Source organism: Pseudonaja textilis, chromosome 1 (assembly GCF_049901715.1).
Source record: "Pseudonaja textilis isolate UNSWEBS1 chromosome 1, rPseTex1.2, whole genome shotgun sequence".
NCBI lineage: Eukaryota > Metazoa > Chordata > Lepidosauria > Squamata > Elapidae > Pseudonaja > Pseudonaja textilis.
In genome coordinates this window covers 324667861-324695246 of record NC_141990.1, presented here as the reverse complement: position 1 = coordinate 324695246, position 27386 = coordinate 324667861, and the positions used below count along the sequence as shown (strand labels likewise).

General features: G+C 45.4%; 2 protein-coding genes across 13 annotated transcripts in view; one reads left to right on the top strand and one right to left on the bottom strand.

The window, feature by feature from the left end:
• LOC113435321 (amyloid-beta A4 precursor protein-binding family A member 3) overlaps positions 1-14948 on the top strand; it is a 29336-nt gene extending 14388 nt beyond the window's left edge. For all 9 annotated transcript variants that reach the window (XR_003373897.2, XR_015741302.1, XM_026699071.2 and 6 more), the window contains exons 9-12: positions 2477-2689; positions 7041-7160; positions 7350-7490; positions 11539-14948. Coding sequence is in view for 7 of the 9 variants with exons in the window: in XM_026699071.2 (XP_026554856.2) it covers positions 2477-2689; positions 7041-7160; positions 7350-7490; positions 11539-11610 (546 nt within the window). In the remaining 2 variants the exon portion in view is untranslated. The remainder of the gene's footprint in view (positions 1-2476; positions 2690-7040; positions 7161-7349; positions 7491-11538) is intronic.
• TJP3 (tight junction protein 3) overlaps positions 14493-27386 on the bottom strand; it is a 50761-nt gene continuing 37867 nt past the window's right edge. For all 4 annotated transcript variants that reach the window (XM_087922704.1, XM_026699072.2, XM_087922702.1 and 1 more), the window contains 7 exons: positions 26813-27012; positions 23886-23981; positions 23483-23553; positions 21009-21320; positions 18787-19044; positions 17888-17940; positions 14493-16106 (listed from right to left, as the gene is read on the bottom strand). In XM_087922704.1, coding sequence (XP_087778830.1) covers positions 15998-16106; positions 17888-17940; positions 18787-19044; positions 21009-21320; positions 23483-23553; positions 23886-23981; positions 26813-27012 — 1099 coding nt within the window. In that variant the 3' untranslated portion in view covers positions 14493-15997. The remainder of the gene's footprint in view (positions 16107-17887; positions 17941-18786; positions 19045-21008; positions 21321-23482; positions 23554-23885; positions 23982-26812; positions 27013-27386) is intronic.

The window sequence follows — 27386 nt, the reverse complement described above, 5'->3', positions numbered from 1 at the left end:
GTCTCAACCTGCAGCAGAAATAAATACTCTGTGGTTTGTCAGGCCAAAACATGAGCAGCAAAGGAAAACATGGAACCCACCTTCTCTATTGTGGTTGATTGCAATTCCTTGTTCTCTCTGTCCCCAGGGCTTCTGAAATATATGACAAATTGCTGATTTCCAGTTGCACAAAGTATTTCAGTTGCACGATATTTTCCTGTTTTTTGTTTTTTTTAAAAAAAACCAAATATGTGCTAAAATAACTTTATTAAGCTTCGGGTGCATTTAAGAGGTCTGGTTTCACACACGCACTTTAATCTCTAGGAGGTCAGGCAGCATATGGAATACATTATCATTATATACTCAGCAAGGTGCAGTCACAGCATTGATCTTTATTTGCACTGAGTTCTTCCCAACAACCTGGGAAGTTGTAAAGCATTGGCATAGTATATGTGTTTAGATCCGAGCCATCTGGCCTTTTGCCATTGACAATGAAAATATTGTCATTGTGCAGATTTTCTAAGTGCCATCCAATATTTTTTGGTGTGTCTGTGGAGATTCACAATCATCCTTTTGGTTGTGCCAAAAGTTGTCTCCCAAAAACCAAGGAAGTCCTGTTGCCTTTTGAAAAAGCACCTTTGGGATTTATTTTGATATGGCACCCGGTATACCGATAATCACTGGGACCACCATATCTGGTTCATGCCATAATCTTTCAATTTTGAATTTCAGGTCTTGAAACTGCGATCTCCATCAATTCTTTGTCTTTTAGTCTACTATCCCCTGATATTGCCACATCAATTTTCCACACTTTTGTCTTTTCAGCCACCGTTAAATCCTGTGTGTTATGTGCCAACACTCTTATCAGTTTATATTTGGAAATCCCACAATATTTTAACCTGTTCATTCTGGACTATTTTTCAACTCCATTTTCCCATAATGTTGTTGTGTTATAGTTATTCATATTGAGGTTTGTGACACAGTCAGCCAGATGTCCAAACTGGATTTGGCATTTTTATCTACTTATTAGCGACTTTTTTTAAAAAAAGTCACAGGAGATTAAAAGAATCCCCTTCCTTGTTCCGTTTTCTGGACAGATACAGGGGGTCCTCAAATTATGACCATAATTGAGCCCAAAATTTATCTTACAAAGTGAAATATTTGTAAAGTGAGTTTTGCCCCATTTTACGACTTTTCTTGACAGAGTTGTTAAGTAAATCATTGTATTTGTTATTAGTAACATGGTTGTTAAGTGAATCTGGCTTCCCCATTGACTTTGCTTATCAGAAGGTCGCAAAAGCTGGTCACACGACCACAGGACACTGCAACCGTCATAAATATGAACCAGTTGCCAAGCATCTGAGTTTTGATCATGTGACCATGGGGATGCTACAGTGGTTGTAAGTGTGAAAAATGGTAATAAGACACTATTTTCAGTGCCATTGTATAATAACACTTGGAAGTACGTAAGTCTGTTACCAACTTCCATCAGCCATACAGATAATCCTTGACTTACAACCCTAATTAAGCCTGGAATGATGGTTGTAAATTGTGACAGTTATAAAGTGGATCACCATGTGACTGGACCTGTTTTCATGACCATTTTTGTGGTTATCGTTAAGCAAATGCCACAATTGTTAAGCAAACCTATTGTTCGTTATGGATCCTTTTTTGATGGAAACTGGAAATAATCTTAGTTTCTCACAAAACTAACTGTGGGCTGGTTGCTGAGCCTCTAAAACAGAGGTCTTCAAACTGGACAGCTTTAAGACTTGTGGACTTCAACTCCCAGAATTCTGTCCTCCAGTCATGTTAGCTCAGAATTCTGGGAGTTGAAGTCCACAGATCTTAAACTTGCCAAGTTTGAAGACTCTTGCTCTAAAATATGGTCATGTGGCTGTGGGAAGAGAGAGGCCTAAGTTGGAATTTCAAAACCAGATAAGCAGTTTTTGAAGCGTTTGTCATAACATCCGACAGTCACCAAAGGGACTGAGGAATTCTGGGAGCTGAAGTCCACCCGTCTTCAAGAAGCCAAAGTTGAGAAACACTGATTTGGATGACAGTAGCAGTTGTAGATTCCCAGGGCACCATAAAGGATGAAACATTTGATGTACTGGTGGGATTCAAAAAATTTTACTACCGGTTCTCTGGGCGTGGCTTGGAGGGCATGGCAGGGGAAGGATACTGTAAAATCTCCATTCCCTCCCCATTCCTGGGGCAAGGTTACTGCAAAATCCCATTCCCTCCCCATCCCACTAACCTGCTTTCCAGCTCTGTTCTCCTGTGCAGGGCAACAAAAGAAGATCCAGCCAATCAGCTGGGACTTGGGAGGCCGAAAATAGATGGGGGCAGGGCCAGTCAGAGGTGGTATTCGCCGTTTCTCCCAACTACTCAAAATTTCCGCTACCGGTTCTCCAGAACTGGTCAGAACCCCTGACTTGATCTCTCTCTTTCAGTGCAATAGATCTCTCCTCTGCCATTTGGTGTCTCCATACAGGTCGTCATCTCCAAGCAGAAGGGCGAGATTCTAGGCGTGGTGATTGTAGAATCTGGTTGGGGATCCATCCTCCCCACTGTGGTCATTGCAAACCTGATGCACAGGGGAGCGGCCGAGCGATCCGGCAAGCTGAACATTGGAGACCGCATCATGTCCATCAATGGAACGAGCCTCGTGGGGCTGCCCCTTGTCTCGTGCCAGAACATCGTACGGGTGAGAAAGCGAGGCTCCGATGAATTCTATTTATTACTTTTTTTGCTTGAGAATAAAAGAGAAAGCAGCCCTCAGGTCAAGCTAGAGGTCTTCAACTCAAGGCTGGATTCTCAGTAGTCAGATGAGCATCTGGCATAGAGCAGGGGGTTTGATTTGGATGACCTATAAATTCTCTTCCAATTGTGTGATTTTAGTATTCTCTCAATCCCTGGGGAATCATGTGAGCATATTCATTTAGCTTTCCTGGCAAGACTACTCTAGACGAGGGGTCTGCGATGAACAGTTGCAGGAGCTGGTTGAAGAGAAGGAAGACATGATAGCAGTCTTCCAATAGTTGAGGGGCTGTCACAAAGAGGAGGAAGGGGTCAAGCTATTTTCCAAAGCACCTAAGGCCAGACAAGGAATAATGGATAGAAACTGAACAAGGAAAGATTCAACCTAGAAATAAGGATAAATTTTCTGACAGAACAATCAACCCATGGAACAGAAGTTGCCTTCAGAAGTTGTGGGAGCGTCCCCACTTGAGACTTTCAAGAAGAGACATTTCTGTTAGAGAATTGGATCTTGCAGACTGTCAAAAAGAATATCTGTCTGGTTTTAACGTATTTTCTTTTTTCTTCCGTCTCTTTGTTTTTTTTTCTCTCTTTTATACTTCTTTTTCTCCTTTTTCGGTCGCAAGACCGAGCGTTTTTTATTTTTTTCTTTTCCTTTCTCTTTCCCTTCTTTCTTTCTTCTTTTTCTCTCTCTGTTGCATATGTAATGTTGTTATGTTATTTTTTAATTGTAAATTCAATAAAATTTATATATATAAAAAAAAAGAAATGGTGTAGGGCCTGCTATGACGTATAAGGTCCATTCCAACTCTGTTAATCCGTAATCTGAAACCCCCAGAATTCCCCAGCCAGCATAGCTCCCAGGGAATTCTGGGAATTGAAGCCCACAAGTCTTAAAGGTGCCAGGTTTGGAGACTCCGATTCCTAGAAGAAAGGACTGGCAAATCATCTCTCTATAGATATGCTCCGCCATTCCACCTTTTTTCCCTAGAATATTCTTTTCTCACTTCTGAGTCTAGCCTCCAGCCCTAGGATTTTCTCTTGGTCTCTTGGCCATAATAAATATTACCCATACCCATACATATTAATTAGGCCCAGCCCTGCTTAGGGCTGTTTTGAACTCAGACCTGTTTGTCCGGCACGCAAAACAGATGATAAAATCGTTGTTGCTCTCAGGCTGAATACGTGCTAGAAAGGCAAAGGGTGGAGTATAATTTCCAAGAGATCAAAGATCGCGGTTGATGATCTCTTCCAGGCCTTGTGGAAGCCAGGTAAAGGGTAGTCCTTGACTTACGACTGGCCAGGCTCCATTAGGTTCATAAGTCATGACAATCCAAAGCAGGTCACACACGTAACTGGCCCGGTCTTATGATTTTTGTGGCAGTTATTAAGCAAAAACCACGGTCATTAAGCAAACCAATGGTTCATCATGGGCTGGTTTTGCCAAAAATGGGAAGTGAGTGTCGGTTTTGAGGAAAAATGTCATGAAATGCAGTTTCCTTCTCCAGGAGGATAACAGATGATAACAGATAATCAGAGTCGGAAGGGGGCTTATAAGTCATCTAGTCCAACCCCTTGACCAAGAGGGAGACCCTACACCATTTCTGACAAATGGCAGTCCAATCTCTTCTTGCAAGTCTCAAGGGATGGCGCTCCCACAGCTTCCGAGGGCAAGCTGCCCCATTTGGTCCTTTAGGCCTTCCAATAGAGGCCCAATAGAGGCCCCATCCCCACTGTAACTTTTCTTCTCCTTCTTTGAATGCTCCTGTAATCCCTTGCATAGGGACGGAATGGAGCCGAGCATTTACTGGCTGGATGCCCTTTCTGACGCCTAAGATGAGTCCACAGCAGATATTTTCTTGTTGTGCCCAGAGAGAGGAATAGCTGCCGCTACCTAGGATCGAACTCACAGCCTCCCGATTGTGAGGCGAGAGCTCCACCCCCGAGGCCGCCACCACACAGTTCCCTATCACTACTACTATAGCTAAATCCATCCATTTATTGCTGGTCAACCTCTTTTCTTTGCTTCCACCCTTCCTAGCATCAGTGTTTACTCCAGAGTTATGTCTTCAGCCTCAACCTGGATTTGCCATTTCAGATGATTGATACAGCTCAGATAGTCCTCAGCTTATAACGACAATTGAGCCCAACATTTCTATTGCTAGAATATTCTACTGAGTCATCGTGGCGAATAGGCGGCAATACCAATCTAATAAATAAAAATAAAATAAGCGAGATGGTTGTTAAGTGAGTTTTGTCCTATTTTACGACCTTTCTTGCCACGGTTGTTAAGTGAAGCATTGCACTCAATAAGTTAGTAACCCAGTTGTTAAGTGCATCTGGATTTCCCCAGTGACTTTTCTTGGCAGAAGGTCGCCAAGGGTGATCCCATGACCCTGGGACATTGCAGCCATCATAAATAGGAACCAGTTGCCAAGCATCCTAATTTTGATCATGTGACCGTGGGGAATGCTACCACGGTCGTAAGGGTGAAAAACAGTTCTAAGTCACTTCTTTCAGTGCCATTGTTAAACAGTCACTAAATGAATTGTTATAAGTTGAGGACTACCTTTACCCTGAGAACGAGTCGGGAGGAGCCATCTTCATTCTCTTTCTCCCACACAAGCGATCTAAACTTCGCTGCCTCTTGCTCTTCTGGAATGCAGCCCTGGGAATCTGGAATACATTCCATCACGCCACCTACTTTCTGACTCTGCCCACTTCATGTTCAGGCCTGTTATGGAGGCGTCATCAGCTCCTAGTAGCATACACTTGCAGGAGGGAACGGGGCCTCTTGATTTATAGCAGGGACAGCTTTAAGACTTGTGTACTTCAATTCCCAGGATTCCTCCTCCAGTCATGTTAACTCAGGAATTCTGGGAGTTGAAGTCTACAAGTCTTAAAGTTGCCACGTCTGAAGACCCTTGGGCTAGAACCGCCATTTCTGCGGGCACATGAGCCCCAGCCATAGTGCCTTAACTGCACTGTGCATGTATGCACCTCTCAGCTGATTTTCGGCCCATTTGAGGCCTTTTTCACCCACCTGGGGGCTCAAGGGAAGAATCTACAGCCTTTGGAGGCCGAAAAACAGGCCTTCCAGAAATACCGGAAGAGCCGAAACCAGAAGTGCCGAAATGGGTCTGTTTTTCGGCCTCCAAAGCCTACAAAGGCTTCCTTCAAGCCCCCAGGAGGGCAAAAATGGCCTCAAACAGGCCTAATATCAGCTGGAAGGCATGCACATGTGCAGTGCAGGTAAGGCGTGTGTGTGCGCATGCGCAGGGGGTGGGGCGCATTGCATTGTGGGTGGTGGCATGCGCGTGCTTTCGGCACACCACAACAAAAAAGTTCGCCATTACTGGACTAGAACTTGGGTCTCCAACCTTGGCAACTTTAAGCTTAGCTGGCTGACGAATTCTGGGGAGTTGAAGTCCACATGCCATGTTTGAAGACCCTTGATTTAGAGCAAAATGGTCATTTTTGGCTTTGCTAAATCAGCAGTCCCCATCCTTGGCACCTTGGTGGCTCAGCTGGGCAGGTATAGAGGAGAACCGGGCTGCACAAGCAGCGGGCTGGCGCGCACGCACATACTCACTGACTCACCCCTCATGCGATTGGAGCTGGGCATGTGGGTGCGCGCGCCAGCCTGATGCTTGCGTGGCCCGGATCCAGATAGGCCACGTTAGTGGTCTGCAGCCCAGGGATTAGGGAGCCCTTTGCTAAATGATGTTGTCAACTAAAAAATAAATAAATACTCCTTTGGTCTTTTTAGTTGCCAGCAGAAAGAGAATGTGGGGGAAAGCAGCGCATTCCTCAAATGCCTCGATAATCGCCTTGGCAGCCCAAAGCTGTTGGCAGGCAAGAATATTATTGGAGAGCATGATTGATGACTATTGGCTATGGATGTATCCCATTGGAGAATATACATCCACGGGGTGGGGGAAAGACCATGGTCAAGGGGGAAATGAATGATGTATTTTAGTGTCGGCAGCACCCAGCTAACGCCAACATGGCCACTCCTAATAAATCAATTTTTTTTACTCTTGAGAAATGCAGCTAGAGACTTATGATTTGAATGGGGGTAGATTTGTTGGAGCCCTGACAGATGTGCTGTAAAGACATTCTCCATATTCTGCAGTCAGTCTGAACCATTTAGCACGGCATTTCTCAATGTTGGTCACTTTAAGATGTCTGGACTTCAACTCCCAGAATTCCTCGGCCAGCAATAAAACAAGTTACTGCTGTTGTTGGAGTGCATTGATCTTAATTTCAGGTCAACGTAAACGTTTCTTTTTTCCCAGGATCTGAAAAACCAGACTGAAGTAACCCTCAGCATCGTTCATTGCCCTCCTGTCACTACAGCAATTGTCCGAAGGCCTGGCACAAAATATCCCCTGGGTTTCTCTGTGGAAAATGGCATCGTGAGTAGTCTGGGTGGGGCTGAGACAAGTTAAGCCAAGCTCCCTGTTTAGAGGGAATACAGATTACAAATTACAATCCATATCGGATTGACGGTGAGGTTTTGGAAATTGGGGATTGTGCCTGGGCAAAATCTTGGCACATGGGTGGGTGTGGGCTAGCCATACGAGTGGACTTTTTCCTGGGCCCAGATCTGTAGCCTCATGCGTGGCGGGATTGCAGAACGTGGTGGCGTCCGCGTGGGACATCGCATCATTGAGATCAACGGGCAGAGCGTGGTGGCCATGCCGCATGAGAAGATCATCCAGATCCTTAGCCAGGCGGTCAGCGAGGTACGTGCACAGCGTGATTCTCTAGTTGTGAAAAGCCGGTTGTGAAAAAGCCACACCGAACGAGCTTCCTCTCTCCTCTTTCTTCCTGGGGATTTCTTGGGCGAGGATTAAAAACAATTCAAACCAAAAAAAACCGGACATCAACAAATTTGTGAAAAGGTTTTTTGGAACTGGGGTTGATGGCAAACCCAAGTCCTTGACTTACAACCATTTGTTTAGGGATGGAATTTTCAACGGGACTGAAAAAAGTGACCTATGACCAGTTTTTCACGCTTCTGATGGTTGCAGTCATGTGATCAAAATTTGGATGCTTGGCAACTGGTTTATATTTATGGTGGTTGCAGTGCCCCAAGGTCATGTGATGCCCTTTTGTGACCTTCTCCTTAACAACTGAGTAGTGTGCAGTGCGATTCACTTAACCAGAAAGGTTGTAAAAGGGAGACAAAACTCAATAACTGTCTTGCTTAGCAACATAAATTTGATTTCAAATCATGGTCGTAAGTGGAGGACAAGCTGAGCTGCATCGATTGTCTGAAATGGCAAATACACGTTGAGGCTGAAGCAGTAAAGCAGAATCTCAGTAAAGGCCTTAGAGCTGATTTGGAGGAATGTCGGAAAAAGCTACAGGTGGTGCGCCTTGACCTACAACCACAATTAGGACTGGAAGTCCCAAAGGTGTGGGAGTATGAACGGATTTCCAGAAAAATTGCAGACTGCAGGAACCGTTTGCACTTCAGTTTGAAATGCGGACTCATCCCCAACTGCCTGCACCTGAGTTCAACAGGGAAGAGACCCAGCGCAGAAAAAACATCCTTCAGCCAAGAAGGTTCCAGTGACCCTGAGGACACCGATAAACCTCCAAGTGGCCTCAACGACTCTTTAAAAAAAATGCAAATGACCAGCTGTCTGCAAGGAATATCAATCCTTCCATTCCCCACCATCCAGTGAGAGCTGAAGAAGCTTCTTGGATGAGAAGGGAAACCTCTTCAAAGAAAATCCAATTGTGTCTTGAAAAAAAGCACCTTTGGGTCAACCATGACCTGGATGACTGAGAACCTCCATAGACTATTAAGACTGGAACTTCCATTGCTCAGTAATGCAGTTATTAAGTGAGTCAGGTCCAATTTTACGTGTGTGCCATGATTGTTAAGTGAGTCACATGGTTGTTAACCAAAGCAGCTTTCCCATTTATTTTAATTGTTGGAAGCAGGCTGGGAAGGTCGCAAGTGATGATCACATGACCCTAGGACACCACAACAGTCAGAAATACATGCCAGTTGCCAAGTGTCCAGATTTTGATTACATGACCTCAGAGACACTGCAACAGTTGTAAATGTCTGTTTTTCTCAGTGCCATCGTAACTTTGAACGACTAAACCAATGGCCATACGTCAAGGACTACCTATATTAAAGCATATCTTAGACAAGCCGTCACACAGTCAAGTGACAGAAATCCAAAAACTCCACCTTGATTTTGGGTAGGATAAGTTGGGACAGGTAGAAACTTGGACCAGGGCTTCAAGATTGAGGTCAGCCCTTTGAAGCAGGCCGAGCCAAGGCACCAGAGTTTGCAGGGATTCTTGGAATGCAGCCTAATTTTTAATGGATATAATAATCGAATCCCAGAAACCCAAATTGAAATGGGTGTGATAAGAAGAGAAGAGAGGAATGAGGAGGGCAGAAGGGAGGATTTTCCCTTACATTTGCAATGAATATAGGCCAATGTTTTTCAAACTTGGCACCTTGGAAGATAGGTTTACTTCAACTCCCAGAATTCCCCAGCATTGCTATAGGCCAGGGGTAGGGAAACTTGGCTCTTTTATCACTTATGGACTTTAACTCCCAGAATTCCCAAGGGAGCCATAAAAGGTTCCCCATCCCTGGCCTACTGGTTTTTCAGTTGTGGGAGAAATCATTTTTTGACTTGAATGGGACTATTTAATATACAAGTGTAGGACATATTTGTGCTACATTTATGTCCTACATTTATACATATATGTCCTACATTTGTATATTACATTTGTAGATTAAACAGTCCCATTCAAGTCAAAAATTGATTTCCCCCACAACTGAAAAACCAGTAGGCCAGGAATGGGGAAGCTTTTATGGCTCCCTTGGGAATTCTGGGAGTGAAGTCCATAAGTGATAAAAGAGCCAAGTTTCCCTACTCCTGCTGTAGGCCAATGGTGGCTAACCTTTTTTGGCTCCTGTGCCAAAAACTGTGTGCACGCGCTTGCATGTCAGCACCCAGAAGGCAATACGCGCACCCCTGCCCCAGTGCATGTGCATGCAATTCCCCCACCCCACGTCCCCTCGCCCGCACTGTGCCTCCCAGATGATTTTTGGCCCATTTGAGGCCTTTTTTCGGCCTCCAGAGGCTTGATGAAAGGCTCTGCAGCCCGAAAAATAGGCCCGTTTTGTCACTTCCAGTATTTCTGGAAATACAGGAAGTGACAAAATGGGCCTATTTTTCAGGCTGCAGAAGCTTTCCTCAAGCCTTTGGGAGGCTAAAAAAGGCCTCAAACCGGCCAAAAATCAGCTGTGAGGTGCGCGCATGTGCAGTGAGGTAAGTTTGCCTGCAGCTCATGTGCCGGCACAAATGGCTCTGCGTACCACCTGTGGCATGTGTACCATAGGTTCACTATCATGGCTATAGGCAGACTTTAACTTCCAGAATTTCCCAGCCAGCATTGCTATAGGCGGACTTCAACTCCTAGAATTTCCCAGCCAGCATTGCTATAGGCGGACTTCAACTCCCAGAATTCCCCAGCCAGCATTGCTATAGGCGGACTTCAACTCCTAGAATTTCCCAGCCAGCATTGCTATAGGCGGACTTCAACTCCCAGAATTCCCCAGCCAGCATTGCTATAGGCGGACTTCAACTCCTAGAATTTCCCAGCCAGCATTGCTATAGGCGGACTTCAACTCCTAGAATTTCCCAGCCAGCATTGCTATAGGCGGACTTCAACTCCCAGAATTTCCCAGCCAGCATTGCTATAGGCGGACTTCAACTCCTAGAATTTCCCAGCCAGCATTGCTATAGGCGGACTTCAACTCCTAGAATTTCCCAGCCAGCATTGCTAAAGGCGGACTTCAACTCCCAGAATTCCCCAGCCAGCATTGCTATAGGCGGACTTCAACTCCCAGAATTCCCCAGCCAGCATTGCTATAGGCGGACTTCAACTCCTAGAATTTCCCAGCCAGCATTGCTATAGGCGGACTTCAACTCCTAGAATTTCCCAGCCAGCATTGCTAAAGGCGGACTTCAACTCCTAGAATTTCCCAGCCAGCATTGCTATAGGCGGACTTCAACTCCCAAAATTCCCCAGCCAGCATTGCTATAGGCGGACTTCAACTCCCAGAATTCCCCAGCCAGCATTGCTATAGGCGGACTTCAACTCCCAAAATTCCCCAGCCAGCATTGCTATAGGCGGACTTCAACTCCCAAAATTCCCCAGCCAGCATTGCTATAGGCGGACTTCAACTCCCAGAATTCCCCAGTCAGCATTGCTGGCTGGGGAATTCTGGGAGTTGAAGTCCGCTTATCTTCCAAGTTCCCAAGTTTGGGGGAAAAAAAAAAAACTGATATAGATTAGGGGTCCCTAACCCGTGGGCCACATGAGTGGCTGGCCAGTGCATGTGTGTGTGCATGCCTGCACCCTTTCCCCACTCGCGCTAGCGTCGTGCCAACACTAGTGATGCCGCAAGCATCGTGCGAGAGCTAGCAATGCTAGCACGAATGAAAGTGTGCGCTCACAGCATCTCCTGAGAGTTGCTCAGGCGCTCGTGGCCTCATTTGCACTGCATGCACAACCCAGTTCATGTGCACACTCGCGGCCCTGTGCACGCATGCATAAAGGCGCCTCCATCACCACCCCGCCTTGGGCAGCCAACCCAGAAAGATTGGCGACCCCTGATATAGCTCATAGCACATATGACAGCCATTTTGTGACCAGGCAACCTCCTCCCTCCACAGACCCTCCCCCTGTGAACCTAGTGTGTCATCAGTCAGCTTCAGACATGCCCTGTGTTTTTCTCCTTCCTTGCAGGTCCATATCAAAACCATGCCAGCCTCCACTTATCGTCTTTTAACTGGCCAGGAGCAACCCATCTTCCTCTGATGGTTCTGCCTTGGCCAATGGCTTCTGGTATCTGCTTCCTAAGCTTGTTGCACTTCCAAATCGGAAGCCGGCCTCTGGGCTCAGATTCACAAGAGCTTTGGGACTGTTTCTGCTGCACGAACCATCCAGCCAAGTTTGTTGTTGGTTTTCTTTGCTGGGGACATTTATCTGGGGTGTGAACTTGGAAGTTATGCCTATTGCTTGAGGTTGGCTTCTACACTAGAAAGCAAGAGATTGGAGATTGAACCATACGATACTGTACTGTTCCTGACCTAGAATTGATGGGTTAGACTCTACCACTTGCAGGGGAGACCTGAACTCAAGTCGGTGGATTAGACTCTACCATTTGCAGGGGAGACCAGAACCAAAGTGGGTGGATTAGACTCTATCATTTGCAGGGCAGACCTGAATTAAAGTAGATGGATTACACTTGCAGGGGACACCTGAACCAAAGTGGGTGGATTAGACTGTACCACTCCCAGGGAAGACCTGAATTAAAGTAGATGGATTAGACTGTACCACTTTCAGGGGAGACCTGAACTAAAGTGGGTGGATTAGACTACCACTTCCAGGGGAGAAGAATGGTGTAGGGTGGGAAGAATTCCTTATTATGATTTTTTTTAAGTTCTAAAGATTTCAAAGCAGGTGGACAAAAGCTTTCATATTTTCCAAGGTGTTCCTTTTTTACACATTTTACATTTCTTAAGGGAAATATGAAAATATAGCATTTGGTAAATACTCTTTGAGGTGGTTCAGTCCAGAATCAGGTTGCGACATCATTGTCAAGATCTCCCAGGAAAATTACAAGATTGGGCCCAGCAAGATTAGGGGTACAGGAGAAAATCTACCCTATTCTCTCTGGCTGTGTGGGATCCTACTCCCAAAATTCATTTCTGCAGTCATACAAGTCTGGCCTTTGCTATTAGAAATCGAAGCAAACTCTCCTGGTGTCTGGACTTCAACATATTGCTGACAATTCTATAAGTTGCTTTGAAGCTACTGTATGAATTTTTTAAAAAATTTACACTACTAATACAAACTTGGAAATGACCAAAATACTAAAATTATTTCCCAAAACAGATCAGAGAGGGAGCGAAAGTGAGACTAAGTGCTTTTTTAAAAATTGTATTCTCTGCACACCAAAGATGAGATAAATAAATATTATTTGCTTTTTAAAAGCATCTTCTTGCTCTCACTTGAGAATGGGAAGAGTTGTAAGAGTTGACACCTTTTGGCAAGACAATCCATGTTAAGCAGCTTTAACTGCTCAGGCAGCTGAAGGTTGAACTTGTTTTGTAAATGTTAAAATAGCAGAATTGCAAACGTCTCTCCAAAGCTTTCAGGAATGTCTAGAAAGTCTTAGAAACTGTATTAAGTTCTGGTTTGTTTTACTGTATGTGCTAAGCCTGGGTCAGCAGCATTCATGTCCTGGCTCCCAGTTCCAAAAATAATAATAAAATTAAAATCCACTGTGTTGTGTTTGCATTCTTGTCCATATTTTCTTGTGAAATTTAGGTGATTTTGTAGAATTCTAGTTTTTCTTTTTTTCCCTAGGACTATTATCTTGGAGTCTGGCGGGTTGCTGACCTCTTTGTTAAGTAATAAACCATGGTTAAAAATGGCTGAATTCACACATTGCTGTGTGGTGACCTAAGGCAAATTAGCCTGCGTTGTTTGAACTCTTATGCTTCAAATTCAAATTCCTGATAATATTCAATTATTTTAACACATTGGAAGAATGGTTTCCTTTCCCACCTCAAAAGCCTCAGAGCCACTGATGCAATTTGTATAGGTTTTGCATGCGTGCAAACTGAGGAGAGTCACTGATGCAACACCACCGCTGTTTTCAAATGCTAATTGGCATTGGGTTTTGCAACACACCCCCTCCTTTGCAAGCTTCTGTCAAGAGGAAACGGTGTGCTTCTCCCTGTATTTGGGTAGACCAGGTTGTCCTGAGAGAAAAAACAGTTCTGTCAAGAGGTTTACCTCACAAGGCTGCTGCTTGAGAAACAACCATAAAAGAGGACCTGACCTGGGGTGCTCACATTGCAGCACTGGTCAAAGGGGCCCAGCAGAGATTATACTACCCGAGACTTCTCAGAAAACAGCAACTCAATGAAAAACTGCTGGTGACCTTCTACCGCCGCACCATAGAGAGTATCTTAACTTACTGCACCTCTGTATGGTTTGCCAATTGCACAGTGGCAGATAGGAAAGCACTCCAGAGGGTTAATGTCATTGCCCAGAGGATCATGGGTTGCCCTCTCCCCTCTTTGGAAGAGCTTTATAGCTCCTGCTGCCTTCAGAAAGTTCAAAACATTCTCAAAGATCCATCTCATCCTGGACATCCTTTTTTTTAAAAAAAACTATTACTATCTAGCGGATGGTACAGGATAATAAAAACATTTTTTTTTACTACTGGTTCTGTGGGCATGGCTTGGTGGGCGTGGCAGGGGAAGGATAAAATCTCCATTCCCTCCCCACCCCACTAACCTGCTTTCCAGCTCCATTCTCCTGTGCAGGGCAACCAAAGAAGATCCAGCCAATCAGCTGGGACTCAGAGAATAGAAGGGGGCGGGGCTAGTCAGAGGTGGTATTTGCAGGTTCTTCAAACTACTCAAAATGTCCGCTACGGTTCTCCAGAACCTGTCAGAATTGGCTGAATACCACCTCTGCTGCCAAGATTGAAAAACACTCCCTCGGACTGCCTGAACGGATTTGAGCATTTGCAAAAAGCAAGTATTGTTCATTGCCAGGCTATTGTTTAAACTAACAAGGAGATAACAAAATATCTTGCTTTTTTTTTCCCCCTTCCAAACCAGCGAGTCAGTCAGCATCCCACATTTGGTCTTCTTCTCTGTGAAGATCCTCGTAAACGTAGCTGAAAAGGAATGCTTTAATGATACAAAAGGCACAAATGATGGACGGGCAAGCCACAGCTCCTCCTCCATCTTCACTCATCACATATGGAGAAGATTGTCACGTACATTAAGGCAATACATCAGATTCCCTCATCCCAGGCTGCTCCTTGTCAACGGGCGCACAAAAACGCAAAAGGGAAGAGAAATCCCAAAGGGAAGTTACACAGATTTTAAAAAGTAATTAAATATGCTTAATACTCTTGTCATATTTTTTTGATTAAAAAGGCAGAATTAAATCACCCTCTCTGACTACCACATTGCAAATTATAAAAGGGAGTTATAAAATCGTAGGGAACCAGAACAATACTGCCCCTAATAAAGTTTATGCCAACTTTTGACCCTAATGGGCAAGCTCCATTACGGTCATAACTCGAGGACTGTCTGTACTATAAATGTGTAGCCTCCCAATTGAACTTTTTTTAAAAAAAAAGCTGAATCATGAAGATTGAATGAGATTTTGGAGTTGTATAGTAGTCAAAATTGGCAATCTCGTGAATTTTCGGCCTTAATTTGTGGTTGTGTGAGATTATATAGCTTAGGCCTGAGGTGAAAGGGTGAGGAAGGGGCTCTTGACTGCCAAGTAGGGAGCCATATTAGCTGGTGATTATACGCAAGGGGAAAGATTTAAAAAGATAAAACACGGAGTGTGGTTTGTAAGCAAAAATAGTCCTCTTTGGTGGGGAAAGGCAATATGTGAGGTGTAGATTTAAAATTCTTGAGACAATCCTCAACTTTGTGAATGATGGTTTCTTAAAAGTATTGTGTATCAAGTTAAAAACATGAGGTGGAAGTTCTCCGCCTCACTTGAAGTATAAAAGTGGCCTAATGACACTGTGTATAGTATTCCTCCATCTTGGCAACTTGAAGATATCTAGACTTCAACTCCCAGAATTCCCCAACTAGCAGAGCTGGCTGGGGAATTCTGGGAGTCAAAGTCCAGACATCTTCAAGTTGTTACGGTTGAGAAACATTGATGTATTTGCAGCTTGAAGCTTCTTATTCTGGTTAAATGGATCCAGAATGACATTAAAATGGTGGTAAAGTCCTCCCGGGCCATATTATGAGCTTGTTGAGATGACCAGTGAAAATCCTTGATCTTGAGCAAAGGGCAGTAGTAACTTGAATGCACCAGATATCCATCCAGCTTGAGATGAAATTGCCCAAAGAAAGGACGGTGGAGAAGTTCAACTGAAGACCTAACTTCCATCCAAGGTGGCATGTTCCTCCTGGCTGCTCTGGGATGTCCCCAACTTAAGGCAAGACAGTGAAATAGGAAAAATCACATTCCCAGAACAAGCACACGAGGACCTCCAGCCGTTGCAAATCTTGCCCTATCCCCCATGTTTTTAGCGCTCTATAGGAGAATCAAAGGCCTCAGAAGGGTGCCAGCAAAATTGGAATGACAAGGCCAGCTTTGCACGGCCATCCACGTAAGTTGCAGGCGGCCAACGTAGCTGCTGGCATGGTCACAGGTCTGTGGCAGGTCCCCAGTCGTAACCATAGTCCTGGTCTGACTCAGAGTCGTAAGTCTGTGCATGGGTGAACTTCTGCCGCAGCGCTTCATGTTCGTATTCCCTGACAAAGAGATGGCAAAGTTGTAAATCAATGCACTGCACAGATTTTACATAGGCACATTAAATAGGTTGCATTAATAGAGGGATAGACCTGTATACTGCATGAGTCAAAAAGAGGGTTGTGAAAATATCTACTGACTCCCTCACATCCTGGACATAAACTGTTTCAACTCCTACCCTCAGAACGACGCTGTAGAGCACTGCACACCAGAACAACTAGACACAAGGACAGTTTTCCTCCGAACGCCATTACTCTGCTAAACAAATAATCCCCTTAACACTGTCCAACTATTTACTAATTCTGCATTACTATTACTATTAATCCTCCCATCCTTCCTTTCACCCATCTCCTCCCACTTGTGACTGTATGACTGTAACTTTGTCTCTTGTACTCTTACGATTTTTACTGACTGTTTCCTAGTATGATTTGATTGCTTATTGTACCCTATGACTATCATTAAGTGTTGTACCTGATGATTCTTGACTCTTGACGAATGTACTGTATCTTTTCTTTTTATGTACACTTTCTTTTTATGTGCATTTGCACCAAGACAAATTCCTTGTGTGTCCAATCATACTTGGCCACATACTTGGTCGGTCTGTCTGTCTGTCTGTCTGTCTATCTATCTATCTATCTATCTATCTATCTATCTATCTATCTATCTATCATCTATCTATCTATCTCTCTCTCTATCTATCTCTCTATCTCTATCTCTCTATCTCTCTCTCTCTATCTATCTATCTAATCTCGTGAAGTATTACTACCACCCTACAAAGCCTTAGTACGACCACACTTGGAATACTGCATTCAGTTTTGGTCACAATATAAAAAAATGGTTGAGACTCTGGAAAGTGTGCAGAGAAAAGCAACTAAGATGATTAGGAGGCTGGAGGCTAAAACATATGAAGAACGGTTGCAGTAATTGGATATGACCGGTCTAGTGAAAATAAGAACCAGGGGAGACCTGATAGCAGTCTTCCAATATTTGAAGGGCTGCCACGAAAATGAGGGCGGTTGAACTATTTTCCACAGCACCAGAAGGCACAATAAGAAACAATGGACGGAAACTGACCAAGAACGAAGGAGAAATTTCTTGACAGTTAGAACAATTAATCAATGGAACGACTTGCCTCCAGAATGCCCATGGAGATTTTCGGTGATACAGGTCATGGTTGACCCAAAAGTGCTTTTTCAAAAGGCAACTAGAATTTTGGCAACTGGTCCTCAAGGAAAAACAAAAGTCTAGTTGCCATATGAAATTGCCTCCAGAATTGGTGGGTACTGGAGGTTTTTAAGAAGAGATTGGACAATGATTTGTCTGAAATGGTATAGGGTTTCCTGCTTGACCAGCAGGTTGGACTAGAAAACCTTCAAGGTCCCTTCCAGCTCTGTTATTCTGCTTTCTGCCCTCCTAAAGGCCTTGAGATATTTGACCAGAATTTGTCTCCGAGAGAAAGCATGCTACTTTTTCGAACACCAGATGCAAACTTAGAATGCACTGGATGGGTTCACACAACATGTTAAACCCAGTTCGCCATCAACCCAGATCAGCAATCTTAGTAACTCATTCTCACTGGCTGAGTCAAAAGTCACTAACCTTGCCTCATGAAGTGATAGGGGCACCTAGATTTTTCCAGATAATACGTCTCATGCAGGAGTTGCATTAGTTATGGATATAATTCAAATTCTACCACATATATGGACAGGCGTTTTGACTCCAACTGCAGGCTTAAGAAAATTCTTCCCAACCCATCACCAAGCATCAAATGAGTAGTTTATACCTGATGTCATAATTGCTGTGCCACTGTCCTTGGGGTTGGTGATCACTATCATGCTATAAGAAAGAAAAATATCCATTACAACTCATTTTATGGCACGGATTTCAAACAGTGGCTTGTGATGCAGTCCTAGAACGGCGGTGGCAGTGGAGGAGGAGGAGGAGGAGGAGGAGGAGGAGGAGGAGGAGGAGGAGGAGGAGAAGAAGAAGAAGAAGAAGAAGAAGAAGAAGAAGAAGAAGAAGAAGAAGAAGAAGAAGAAGAAGAAGAAGAAGAAGAAGAAGAAGAAGAAGAAGAAGAAGAAGAAGAAGAATTACACTTGTGTGCCATCCAACTTTGAGAGACTCACATCAATCAAGCAAATATTTATTTATTTAGCATATGGCACTTGTTAGCCAGGGATCACCGAGGTGGCTGGCTGCTTATGTGAAAGGAATTTTTACAGGCAGTGTTATCTTTGACGCCTGAATGCTAGTAGGCAATTGGGGGAGGCTCCTGTCTTGTCCCTCCGTGGTTTATTCTCTCACGGGGAATCGAGGCGCTGAAATGCTGGCCTTGGCCTCGGTGGTGAGCAGGCCCAGCATCTTACCACGTGAGCCACCACAGGCCCTCCTCAAGCAAAGAAATTAGAATGAATTCAAAACTATTAAAGTTCTGAAAAGGTTGCCAATAAAACAGCAGGGATTGGTCTGGGTACCTGCCAGATCAGTGCCTCGAAGTCAGAAAAATAAAGAGGGCAAACTAATATATTAGACCAGGGGTCTCCAACCTTGGCAGTTTTGCTGGCTGGGGAATTCTGGGAGTTGAAGTCCTCCAGGCTTAAAGTTGCCAAGATTGGAGACTCCTGGTGCAGACTACATCACCTTTAGGATCCCCTTCAAGGCCAGGAGGTTGACTCTCCTTACCACGTCAATGGGGTAGGCCAAAGCAGCTGCCACACGCTCATTCAGTTCCTGATCCAGGTTTTGTTCTGCCGGCTCCGAAGAACGGCTCAGAGCTGCCTCTTGATAGGGCTCATCTAATTCCTGGTCTGTGTAAGGTTCTCCTTCTGCGTCCGTTTCTTCATAATCACTGTTGGCCCGACTGTCACAAGTCAGGTCACCCACACTGATGGCCGAGGTCTGGTTTAGTATGTCCAAGCTCTCCTCTGCCGAAGCATCCACCTGAAGGAAAAAAAAGGAGTGGAAAATTACAGAGTAGAAAGCAGATGGATATTTGAGAAGGAAGGAAGTTTATACTAAGCCAAATTTTGTGGAAGAAGGGATCCCCAGTCCCTGGGCAACGGACCGGCGCCAGTGCATGGCCAACCAGGAACCAGGCTGTAGAAGCGAGTAAAGCCCTATCTGTGCAAATGCGGGATCCAGACAGTGTGCAAAACCACACCATCCAGTCCACAGAAAAAGTGCCCTCCACAGTATCGGTCCCTGAGACCCAAAGGTTGAGGGTTGCTGTTGGAGAACTGTCAACTCTGAAGCGAACCTGGCTGTCTCCATTTTGTGCAGTCTCAAAGTTGCCATGAAGCCAGAGGCGGGGAAGAGGACGGGGGAAGTAGATAGCTCAGATCCAGTCAAAACAAAAAGTTTTCCTGTGGGAGCCAAAGTCATTAAAACAGGTGGCCATTGAAAGAGAAGAGGAGCCTGCTTTCCATCTTCATTGGACAATGTGACCAGTGACACCTGGGAGGGGGAAATTTGATTCGTTTAATTAGGTGAAAACCGTGGGAACTGTCGGAGTTGGTTTTCACCGGCTATGCCGATATGATGTATGCAAATAAACATATTCTTTAAGGAATCTACCTGCCTCCGAGTTATGCTTTCACTGGGTGCATTACTTGAAAGGCTGTGTTGTGGTTTGCCAGCAGCCTGTGCAGACGACAGTGGAATCGGACAGTGGGGAAGAATGGGGACCAGTCCGGGAGTCTGGAGAGGACTCAGATGAGGGCCCTGCATCCGATGCAGACATGAGGCCAGGACCATCTGGGAGCAGGGTGCTGCCTCTGGAGCCTCTGGAGTCTGGCAGCAGCGAGGCAGAGGAACCAGGGGAGCCTGTTCCCAGTGCGCGTGTGCACAGAGCTGCTAGAAGGCAAGAACAACTGAAACAAAAGGGGCGACTCGGGAGTAAGCCTGGGAGGTGATTGCCCCTCCCATAAGGTATAAAGGTCAGGCAAAGATGACGAAAACTTTGCAGGAAGCAAAGTTGTTCGTTCGGTTCAGACTCATTCTTGAAGCTCTTTGTACTTGGGTTGGTATTTTTTTCTAGTTCATTTGATACTTCTGTTATTGGCAGCACTTCACAGAAAAGAAAGGTGGGTGCCTAGCTCTAGGGACTGTTTGAGATTAATTCTGGCTGGGAATGAAAACAATTCCCAGCCTTGCAATAAAATAAGTCTTGTTTTTAAAATAAGCGTGTGCGTTGTTATGGTCTAGGAAGCCTTGGTCAGAACAGGCTGACATTAAACCAACTCTGACAGTTTTTGCGGTTTTCAACTAATTAAAGGAATCAAATTCCCCCCTCTCAGGTGTCACTGGTCACATTGTCCAATGAGGATGGAAGGCAGGCTCCTCTCTTCTTTCAATGACCACCTGTTTGAATGACTTTGGTTCCCACAGGAAAACTTTTGGTTTTGACTGGAGCTGGGTTATCTACTTCCCACCGCATCTTCCCCGTCTCAGACTTCATGGCAACTTTGACATCGCACAAGACGGCTTCCGCCAGGTTCATTTCAGAATTGACATTGGTTGCAACAGACTTTGGAAGACGACCCTTGAGAAACTTAAAGAGGTTTCGGATAAGCTATTCAAAGAAGCTTAATAAAATAAATGATTCATGTCTAATATAAAAAAAAAATGAAAAGCAGACTAAATAGAAAACTTTTCTTACCAGATAATAAATAACCTAGATTTTTAAAAACAACAACAACTTCCTTTGGACTAAAAAGCTAACACGTTGCAGAGCCACCCAATCTGGACTGCAATCTGGATTTTAAAGTTATATTACTGCAGCATTCCACACGCTGGAACTCTGGAAGCAGTTGTCATGAATCCAGAGAGCATCAGGATGGGGAAACTTGCCTCGCTGCCTACAAGCTAGGTTAAAACCTGACTCCCCTGTGATTGTGCCCACCTACCTGTTCTTCCGTCATCCAGACAGGGCGGGCCTGCTCAATTTGGATAATCTCCTTCAGGGTCTGGTACCAGTTGTTGGACCCTCCAGCGAGGCTGATGGTGGCCGTGAAGAGGTGGCTGCAATGCTTCTGCATCTTGGAGGATTGCGCAAAGAGGCGCCGCGAACTCTTCTTGGAATCTGGCACCAGCCACTGCCTCATGGCCTTGATTCCTTGCCGGCTGTCCGGCTCACAGAAGACCACAATGGGGAAATACTGCACATAATTGAGACGTTCTACAGCAGCTGGTGTGATATCGAGCAATGCATGTTTATCCTGTTAAAAAGAGATGTGAAATGTTAGTAACGCTTTACAATAATGTCTCGATAAGACCATGCTTGGAATACTGAATCCAGTTTTGGTCGCCATGAATGTAAACATGGAAAATAATTTCATGTTAACATAGTATGATAGGCTTGTGGGGCTGATGTGTTGTGCAATAAGTTCACATGGTGCAATAAGATTGTGTATGTGTGTGTGTTAGTATGACTCACTGGATTGGGGAATTTCTTTTTTGTCTTCACTGTGAGTAGTATTGGGGGTGTGAGGTATGCACGAAGGGAGGCTCAGCCAATCTCATTGTACACAATGTCAATGTTCCAGCAACACTCCCTTCCAACCAATAACTCAGAGACAGACCTCTTCTCAAAAGTTCCTTTTTATTTGGATAGTAACTGGCACAACTGTGGAATCCCGAATCTGAAAGTTCCGGGCTTCCTTACAATAAGTAAAAACTACAAAATCCAACCCCTGCACCAATCATCCGCCACATGGCCCAATCGATCACTATCCATCTCCAGTTAAGACTCCCTCTCAGTTATGCGCAACACAACCTGACCTTGACTCAGAAAAAAAATGTTATGAGGTATAACTAGATATACTTGAATATATTCCCCTCTCTCACATTCTCAGGCTCAGATGTGGCAGCGTGGGAGCATCGGACCTCAACATGGCTTCCAAAGCTGACACACATGTTCTACTCTGATAATAAAGCTTGATTTGATTTGATTTTGATTTGAAAAAAGACGTTGAGATTCTAGAAAGAGCGCAGAGAAGAGCAACTAAGATGACTAGGGGGCTGAAGGCTGAAACGTATGAAGAATGGTTGCAGGAATTGGGTATGTCTAGTTTAATGAAGACTAAGGGTGACATAATAGGTGTTCCAATATCTCAGGGGCTACCACAAAGAAGAGGTAGTCAAGCTACTGTCCAAAGCACCTGAAGGCAGGACAAGAAGCAATGGATGGATATTAACCGAGGAGAGAAGCAACCTAGAACTAAGGAGAAATTTCCTGACAGTTAGAACAATTAATCAGTGGAACAATTTGCCTCCAGAAGTTGTAAATGCTCCAACACTGGAAGTTTTTAAGAAGACACTGGACAGCCGTTTAACTCCAATGGTAAAAGGTTTCCTGCTTGAACAGGATGTTAGACTACAACAGCGGTCACCAACCGGTGGGCCACAGTCCACCGGTGAGCCACAGAGAAATCTCACCCCCAGAGCATCCCCCACAAAGCAATTAATCCAGGCTGCGCAGAAACACAAGACAGCGCCACCCACATGGCCCGCGGGAACTCTCCCCGGCCACTCACTCCTTACCCAGCAAACTTGCCTGCTAAATTTCTATTTTTCCTTTTTCCAACCATCATCTGTTCTGCTGTTTGGGGAGATTTAGATTAGCTAGGAAGCAGGAAATGGTTGGATTTCTTGCTTTTTTAGCTAGTCTTTAGATCTTCAGCTCTGCTTTTAAGCCAAACCTCCCTTAGGACTGAAGGTTCTATTATTCAGTGCAGACTCAAGGCTAGCAAAGTTTATGTGACAGACTGAGCTAGCCGATGGTAGATAGATAAATCACTGAATGAAGCTGTGATTCTGTGCGCAACTCAATCTGTCTGCCTGCTTTGCCTGGTTTGGGGTAAAAGTTGCTCATTTAATAAAAAAATGTATTTATATACATGGTGTGTTGTGAGTTAATTTTGTGAGTTTGCTTGCAAGCAAATTTTATGTGACAGACTCAGATAGCCGATGGCAGATAGATAGATCTCTGAATGAATCTGTGATTTTGTGAGCAACTCAATCTGCCTGCCTGCTTTGCCTGATTTTGGGTAAAACTTGCTCTTTGTATAAAAAAATCAATATTTATATAAATACTTATAATATTTACATACAAGCCATGCCCAGCCAGTCACATGACCACCAAGCCACACCCACAAATTAGGCCACGCCCACAGAACCAGTTAGTGGTCCCTAGGATTTAAAATTATGAGTTTGGTGGTCCCTGAGGTCCAAAAGGTTGGCGACCCCTGGACTAGAAGACCTCCAAGGTCCCTTCCAATTCTTCTGTTATTCTCTTAGAATGTCTGCCCAGGACTATAATTTTAAACACCAACATTAAAAGTTTCATTATGTTATTTCCATCACCATTTCATTTCCTCACCTGCTTTGCAATTTGCCACACGGTGTCCAGTTTGATCACTTTGGATGTTCCTCCATCTCTGATAACACTCTCTAAAAAAACAGAGAGAGGGAGAAAGAGATTTGAGAATACAGCTACGCCTTGAGTTACAATTATTCATTTATGACCAAAGTTACAACAGTGCTCAAGTAGAGACTTGAAACCGGTCCTTGCAACTTACAACCATTAGGGCTGAGGAATTCTGGGAGTTGAAGTCTTAATGTGGGAGAAGCCTTAAAGCCATCTTCAAGTGGCCAGAGTGGAAAAAATGCTGAACTTGGGGGGATTTCAAGGCACAGCTAGAGCAGTAGAGAGTTCCAACAGGGCCCGAGATCCACTAGGTAGGAAATGCCGCTCCTCGTCCTTGTAACTCAAGCACACTCACCTGCAATCTGAAATTGATCTGGCATCTCCGTGCTCAGTTTCTGCATGGCGATGTCAGCAATTGGGCCCAGGATCACCACAGGACGCTTAAAAGTGGCTGCATGAGAAAAAGCACCTTGTAAATCAAGTTTCTAGTCCACAAGAGATTAGGAGAAAGACATCAGAGGAAGTATTGCCTTCCTTTTTTTTTTAGGGTTTGGCATCCTTCGAAAAATGATTTAGCAGTGCTTCAAGCAACCCAATATGTTCAGGGTTATGTGCGAAACTGAAAAAGGTAGCCAGGTAGTCCTTGACTTGTTAGCATTTGTTTAGTGACGGTTTGAAGTTACAACAGCAGTGGAAAAAAATGGCTTATGACCGTTTTTCACTCTTATGAATCTTTACAGCATCCCCATGGTTACATGATACAACGGGGATATTTTCATGATGGTGGCATCATCCAAGGGACCTTCCAAGCTGGCTTCCAACAAACAAAGTCACTGGGAGAAGCTGGATTCACTTAATGAATGTGTGACTCACTTTGCAACTGTAGAGATTTTCTTAACTCAGGCAAAAACGTTCACAAAATAGGGTGTGACTCACTTCAAATTGTCTTGGTTAGCAATGGAAATTCTGGTCCCAATTGACAAGACAAGGACAAGACAAAACAGGACCAGGACAGGACCAGAACAGACCAGAACAGGACAGGACAGGACAGGACAGGACGAGATAAGCTTTATTGTCACATTTTTTTCTGTGAACACACTGGAAACATTAAACTATGCAATTCTGATGCCTGCTCACAAAAGAAAAGAAAAAAAACTCTCTCTCTCTCTCTCTCTCTCTCTCTCTCTCTCACACACACACACACACACACACACACAGTATCATTTATTCAAATATTTCTGTCTGTCTGTCTGTCCGTTCGTCCATCCATCCATCCATCCATCCATCCATCCATCCAGTTATCTATATGAGCCTCGGTGGCGCAATGGTTAGAGTGCAGTACTGCAAGCTACTTCTGCTGACTGCCAGCTGCCTGCAATTTGGCAGTTCAAATCTCACCAGACTCAAGGCTGACTCAGCCTTCCGTCCTTCTGAGGTTGGTAAAATGAGGACCCAAATTGTTGGGACCAGTAGGCTGACTCTGTAAACTGTTTAGAGAGGGCTATAAAGCACTATAAAGCGGTATATATGTCTAAGTGCTATTGCTATCTATCATCTATCGATCAATCTATTATTTATTTATCTATCATCTATCTATCATCTATCTATATCAGGCTTGTCCAACCCGCGGCCCACGGGCCGCATGAGGCCCAGGTCGCCTCGTAATGCGGCCCAATGCCTACCCCAACCATCGTGCCACAGCCAGCAAGAAGGAGAAGGAGAGGCAGGCGCGAGGCGGGGCGAGGCGAGCGCCAGGCCAAGCAGCAACAGAAAAGGCGGGCGCCGTCAGAGTGCCACCTCCTGCTGTTACCGCCGCCGCTTCTGCCCCTGCCACCGCTGCTGCTTCTGCCCCCGCCGCCGCTGCTGCCCCCGCTGCCGCCGCTTCTGCCCCAGCCGCCACCCCGCCGCCGCTTCTGCCCCGCCGCCACCCCCGCTGCTTCTGCCCTGCCCCTGCTGCTGCTTCTGCCCCCACCGCTGCTGCTGCCCCCACCGCTTCTTCTCCCACCGCCACCCCCACCGCTTCTGCCCCGCCGTCACCCCCGCCGCTTCTGCCCGCCGCCACCCCCGCCGCTTCTACCCTGCCACTGCTGCTGCTGCTTCCCCCACCGCTGCTGCTGCCCCGCCGCCGCCGCTTCTTCTCCCGCCGCTTCTGCCCCGCCGCCACGCTTCTTCTCCCGCCACCGCTGCTGCTTCTGCCCCTGCCGGCGCTGCCCCCGCGGCGGGGGAAGAAGCGGTGGCGTGGCGGGGAAGAAAGCGGCGGCGGCGCGGGTTGGTGGCGGGCAGACAACGGCGGCGGCAGAAGCAGCAGCGGTGGTGGGGAAGAAGCGGCGGCGGCGGTGGTGGCGGGGAAGAAGCGCGGCGGCAGAAGCAGCAGCGGTGGCAGGGGAAGAAGGGCGGCGGCGGCGGCGGCGGGGAAGAAGCGGCGGCGGCGGCAGAAACGGCGGTGGCAGAAGCAGCAGCGGTGGCGGGGGAGAAGCAGCGGCAGGGGCAGAAGCAGCAGCGGCGGCGGGGCAGAAGCGGTGGCGGCGGCGGGGCAGAAGCCTTCCCCGCCGCTGCTTCTGCCCCCGCTGCCGCTGCTGCTGCTTCTGCCTTCCAGTCCTGCCTCATCCAGCCGGGCTATTTGCAGGAGGAGGTAGGCGTGAGGCAGGCGAGCTTTCTCCCCCACTCCCCCCCAAAAAATTTGGCCGGAAAATAAACTGTGATTAAAAAAACTGTGATAAAAAAACCGTGATAAAAAATAAATAATTTTAAATAAATAATTAATAATAAATAATAAAAACATCTCACTAACTTTATTTCCAAATAAATTTAATATGTTAACTATGTTTTCTATGGTTTTTGGGGATGATCGGGTATCGTTACTGTTATTTTATTTTATGTGCGGCCCAAATCAAATTTTCATCTTCTAATGTGGCCCAGGGAAGGTGAAAGGTTGGACACCCCTGATCTATATCTTCTATCATCTATCCATCATCTATCTATCTTTCTATATCTTCTATCTATCATCTGTCTATAGATATAGATAGATGATAGATAGATCAGATAGATAGATTCTATCTATCATCTATCTATAGATATAGATAGATGATAGATAGATAGATAGATAGATAGATAGATAGATAGATAGATAGACAGACAGATAGAAATAGATATGCACACACACAGAGAGAGAGATATACATATTAATCACAGACCATTTAGAATGCTTAGAACAATTCTAATTGTAAATCGAGGCCTACATATCTGCAACATATCTCCTCCTTCACTACTACAAGCACCTACCTTCCTTGAGTACAACCTTCTCGTAAGGCGGATAGTGGCCCTGCTTGGTAAGGGTTGACAGATCTTCCCGGCTTTTGCGCAGCATCCGTTTGGCTCCCCGCAAACCTCGGAGTTTCCAGAACTCTGCACGAGCCCCTAAAGCATTGGAGGTCTTTGACGTCGTTTTGAGAACCGATTCCAGACTGGCGAACTGTTCTGCCCTGGGGTCAAAAACGGCTGAGATCAGGGGGACAAAAGATGGAAGAAGCCACCTAGTTCTCCCAATTAAAGCAGCTGGTTAAAACCAACCCTGATACAGGGTCAAGCCATGGCTGGAGAAGAGAATTGCAATAGAGTTGGGATAAGCTACAACGGCACTGAAAAAAGTGACTTATGACTTACAAATGTTGGGCTCCATTGTGGTCATAAGTTAGAGTGTTGCAGTGGCCTTGAGGTGGAGTTTTCATCTCACAATCAGGAGGCTGTGAGTTCGATCCTAGGTAGAGGCAGATATTTCTCTCTCTGGGCACACTGAGACTATATCTGCTGACCAAAACTCCGCACTGGCGGTAGGAAAGGCACCCGGCCATTAAAA